This window comes from Engraulis encrasicolus, chromosome 3, assembly GCF_034702125.1.
Source record: "Engraulis encrasicolus isolate BLACKSEA-1 chromosome 3, IST_EnEncr_1.0, whole genome shotgun sequence".
NCBI classification, from domain to species: domain Eukaryota; kingdom Metazoa; phylum Chordata; class Actinopteri; order Clupeiformes; family Engraulidae; genus Engraulis; species Engraulis encrasicolus.
In genome coordinates this window covers 2,684,191-2,688,539 of record NC_085859.1, presented here as the reverse complement: position 1 = coordinate 2,688,539, position 4,349 = coordinate 2,684,191, and the positions used below count along the sequence as shown (strand labels likewise).

General features: G+C 41.4%; 1 protein-coding gene across 1 annotated transcript; it reads right to left on the bottom strand.

The window, feature by feature from the left end:
- Window positions 1-900: 900 nt before the first annotated feature.
- Window positions 901-3,939, bottom strand: LOC134445181 (E3 ubiquitin/ISG15 ligase TRIM25-like). Its single transcript, XM_063194266.1, has 4 exons — window positions 3,842-3,939; window positions 3,211-3,303; window positions 2,632-3,100; window positions 901-1,338 (listed from the first exon to the last, which is right to left on the bottom strand). The coding sequence occupies exons 1-4, from the start codon at window positions 3,934-3,936 to the stop codon at window positions 1,141-1,143; spliced, it is 855 nt and encodes a 284-aa protein (XP_063050336.1). The 5' UTR covers window positions 3,937-3,939; the 3' UTR covers window positions 901-1,140.
- Window positions 3,940-4,349: the final 410 nt, after the last annotated feature.

Below are 4,349 nucleotides of genomic sequence, written 5' to 3'. Positions count from 1 at the left end.
CCTCCTCGTGATACCTCCAGGGGTGATAAACACCTCATGATACCTCCAGGGGTGACCAAAAAAAGGACAGAGTCGGCTATACTTCCTGAGGAAACTACGATCTTTCAATGTGTACAACACACTCCTCACTATGTTCTATCAGTCTGTGGTTGCCAGTGTACTTTTTTATGCAGGGGTGGAAGCATAAGGAAGAGGGATGTTGCGCGGCTTGACAGACTGGTGAGGAAAGCTGGCTCCGTTGTGGGAGAAGAGCTGCAGAACTTCACTTCATTGTCAGATGGAAGATCTTTGAGCAAACTGCTCACCATCTTGGACAATAAGGCGCACCCACTCTACAACACAATCATCCAACAAAAGAGTGTGTTCAGCTGGAGGCTGAGAGCACTGAAATTCAGGACTGACAGACTGGGGAAATCATTTGTCCGTAGAGCCATGCAACTCTACAATATGTCCATTAAGGACAAAGAGAAACTCCTGGACTTTTCTGCATGATCATCTTATTTATTTTTTATCTACGTTTTTATTTTTATATTATTTTTACCTCTCTTTTTAATCTACAGAGCAAACTGGAAAAAGAATTTCCCCTTGGGGATAAATAAAGTTTAATCTAATCTAATCTAATATAAACAGCTCCTCATGATACCTCCAGGGGTGATAAACACCTCCTCATGATACCTCCAGGGGTGATAAACACCTCCTCATGATACCTCCAGGGGTGATAAACACCTCCTCATGATACCTCCAGGGGTGATAAACACCTCCTCATGATACCTCCAGGGGTGTCAGAATGCATCGGAATAATGCATACATGAACAGAATACATGTTTTGGTTAGTGTCTATCATTAAAACTACACAAAATGGATTCATAATCACTGCTGCTTCCCTACTGGACTGGCTGATTAGAAGCATGATTAACTTGGAATAGCAACACATTATTTTGATGTTCCCTTAATTTTTGGGCAGTGTGCTTTGAGAACATTGATGGCATATAGTTTGATAACTTTCTCCAGTTTTTTCTTGTATTAAATTGACTAGATGAATATTTCAAATTATAATATTAATAGGGGGAAAGTTGCACTTTAGGTAGTATGCTTTCTCTGACAATGAAGTGTCCATTGTTGTCACCCGTATGCTTATATTTACCTGATATTTTTCTCTTCCTTTCTGACTTTACAGTCAGATGTAGAAATTGTATCTTGCAAATCAGACACCTGTCTTTTGAGTTGACGAATCTCCTGTTGCATGGAAGTCATGACACGTAGCACTGGGTCCTCCTCTTGACCACGTCTCTTCCTTGAGGAACTTGGTGACTCATCAGAGTCACTCCTGTGAGGTTCCTTTAAACATAAAATGGAAACCAAATTAGTTTTCCTCTTATAAATGTCTCTCAGTTCTCTTGCCATACTCTAACATACCGTATTTCAACCAAATCAGACAATACAAGCTGTAAAAGGGAAGTAGGCCTATCTGAGTGCTCCAGTCATCCCCTGCCTAGTCCTTTTTGAAGTGGACCAGTTTACATTCCAGACAATACCAGCATTTGCATAGAGAGAGAAAAATGTTTGGGTAATGCTACTTAAGTGAGATGATGAACCCATTTTCAAAAAGATCTGTTTGAAAGTGGGATTCTCCGAGAATGGGAAACTGTCTCCCAGACCTAGTTGAGCTGAGCTTGTGAAGCTGTGTGGAACTACGGGGTCATTCCTATGTAAGCCTGTCACGATATACGATAAGTCAATAAATCGGACGATAACTTTTTACAAGAACGATCACTTTTCTGGCCCCGATAATGATAAGTTATTTGCGTGATGTTTTGTTTTCCCTCTCTCCCTTTCTCTACCGTAGCCGTAAGACTACTGATGGCGCGTTATAGGCCAACGCAGCGCAATGACGCTTAAATGTTGGTGTAATTTTAAGTTTCAGTGCAATTCTGGTTGGAAAAAAGTGCATTGATCTGGCTACTTGCGTCTTTGAAATAGAACGCTGGTGTTCCCGCGCGTCGCTTATAAGCCTCGACAAAGAATCAGCCCTAGAGACTAGGAGCGCAATATTCTGGGAACTTAGGGCCTTTTTTTTTCAGAAAAGGGTTACATGTTCCCCTGCTGCTTCCAAGTAGACTTCCGCGTGGCAAATTGCATGTTGTTGGTCAGGGCACAAATTTACAACTCAGAAACATTGCATTACTGACAGGTTAGGTTTAGAGATGATTTTGGGAAGGGCACAATTTGAAAACTCTTTCAAACTTTTCAGAAAAAGTCACTAACCTTTTAGAAAAAGGGTCATATGTTCCCCAGTCCCATACAAAGACAGGGGAACATAGGACCCAAGGAACGTAGGACCCGGGGGAACATAGGTACGCTCCCGGGCCTACAGGTCTGACAAGGGTTTGGCTATTCTACAGCATGCATTATACCAAAGTAGTTTGTACTATTAAGTGATCAAGTGAAATCAACAGGACAACAGCCAACTTGAAACAGTTTTGGATGCATTCCACATACGTATGAAACTGTATTTTGCAGCATCATTTCTGTTTTGCATATTAAATTTTAAATTTGTCCCAATCCAGGTATTCCTTTGTCTATTCACAACAAAAGCACAGAAGCTCCACCCAAGGTTATCCCTTCACATACCTTCAATTCAGTGTGGATCATTTTCTCCTCCATGGTTTCAACAGCTTCCACTAATGTGTGTCTCTGCAGTGCTGGAATAGTGTAGTGCTCTTTCACATGGGTGCTGCAGAAGGAGGCAGTGCAGGTCAAACAGGTTTTAACAGCCTTCAGTTTCCGCCCGGTGCAGAAATCACACTCCACATCTCCAGGACCAGCATAGCTTTGGGCAGGCAGGACAGGACTGAAGTGCTCTAGCTTGTGGACCACCAGTGCCAAGGCTGAGTTTGAGCAGAGTGCCGGGTGGGAGCTGTATGTGCGTGGACACTGGGGAAAGGCGTAGTGGCCTGCTTGGCTAGGCTGTTCCCAGTATGAGGTGATGCACTGCTTGCAGTAACTGTGTCCACAGGGGATGGAGACTGGGTCTTTCAATACACTTTTGCAGACTGAACATCTGAAGTCCTCGTTGGTCAAGAGACTGACAGCCAACTCACTGTAGAGGCAAAAGCAGTGCTTAATCTCAGGCTCACTCTCCACGCCTCATTTGAATACAAGACAACTATGATGATCATACCCAGCACATCAGGGAATGATGGAGTTTACCTGAAATCAGCTGGTGTAATAGATTCTCTTTTCACGTCTTCTGAATCCACCGAGTGTAGTCCAGGTGTGTGGAATCGTTCCAATTTCATCAGTCTGAAATCACAATATAATCTCTATTAAACGGCAGTAGATTTTAGCCCAAAGAACTGTAACAATCAGATCAAAGCTGAACCATGGAAATGATATCAGTAAAATAGAACTTGCTCCCACTAGTTTTTGGGCCCTATGACATGGCTATATTCTCCTGACACATGGTCACCTAAAGGTACCACATCCAAGTTGATTATTGGTGATTCATTCAGTTGGTAATTCCTTCAATTCAAAGGACAAATAATTCTATAATGTGCAATTCACTCCTTATACAGTGTACCACAGAATGAATATAACTGCGTCCTGTCCAGTTTATACTCATACAAGAAGACCAAATACAGCACACCCATCACGTACCATCACATACTGTAGTGAAACAGGATATATATGAACACACTGCCCTAATGGAATCCAATGTGGCTTTGTGAATTTAATTTTAACTGAAATGAAAGACACTCTCTGAACCTTGAGTCAGGAGGTCTATGTTCCTGATTGAAGCGTAAAGGTTCATCCAACAAATGCAAATCATCTTTATGCTCACTTTGGGTTGGGTTCATATTCTCCTGTGAAGTTTCGTGGTGGATCCATTGATTGGTAAGACACACAGCTGGGTGCAGGTGAGTCTGACTTCTCCATCTTTACACTGAAATCACAAAATGTTGAGATTTATTAAAACAGGCCTATACAACTGTGCTCAAAATAATAGCAGTGCCTTTGCAAAGTTGGGTAAATGTCAAACTTCTTCAAATAAATTGTACTTTAATGAGCAAAAATGCATTTGGGACAATGCACATTCACTACAGATTCTATTTCAATGCAAGAAAATTGGGGAAAGTAATTCAATATTATACGTTTTCATAGAAATGTTGCCTAATGGTAAAAAAAATTGCAGTGTTGACAACGGTCTTTGGAAATTCAAAAAAGGTCTGTAGAAACTATCAAATAATTGAAATTTCAACTTTGCTGGGCATCCTGATCTTATATTTTGTTGTATAACTATGGTTTCTAATAACAGTTTCACATCTGTGGTGCATGGAGTCGACCAACAT

What these genes read in the sequence shown, in the direction of transcription:
- LOC134445181 (XM_063194266.1), bottom strand. Translation starts at nt 3,936, where the DNA reads ATGGAGAAGTCAGACTCACCTGCACCCAGCTGTGTGTCTTACCAATCA. An exon ending in GAATATGAACCCAACCCAAA is followed by an intron (nt 3,304 to 3,841) that starts GTGAGCATAAAG and finishes TTGTGATTTCAG; the next exon opens with ACTGATGAAATTGGAACGAT. An exon ending in TGATCCACACTGAATTGAAG is followed by an intron (nt 1,339 to 2,631) that starts GTATGTGAAGGG and finishes TTATGTTTAAAG; the next exon opens with GAACCTCACAGGAGTGACTC.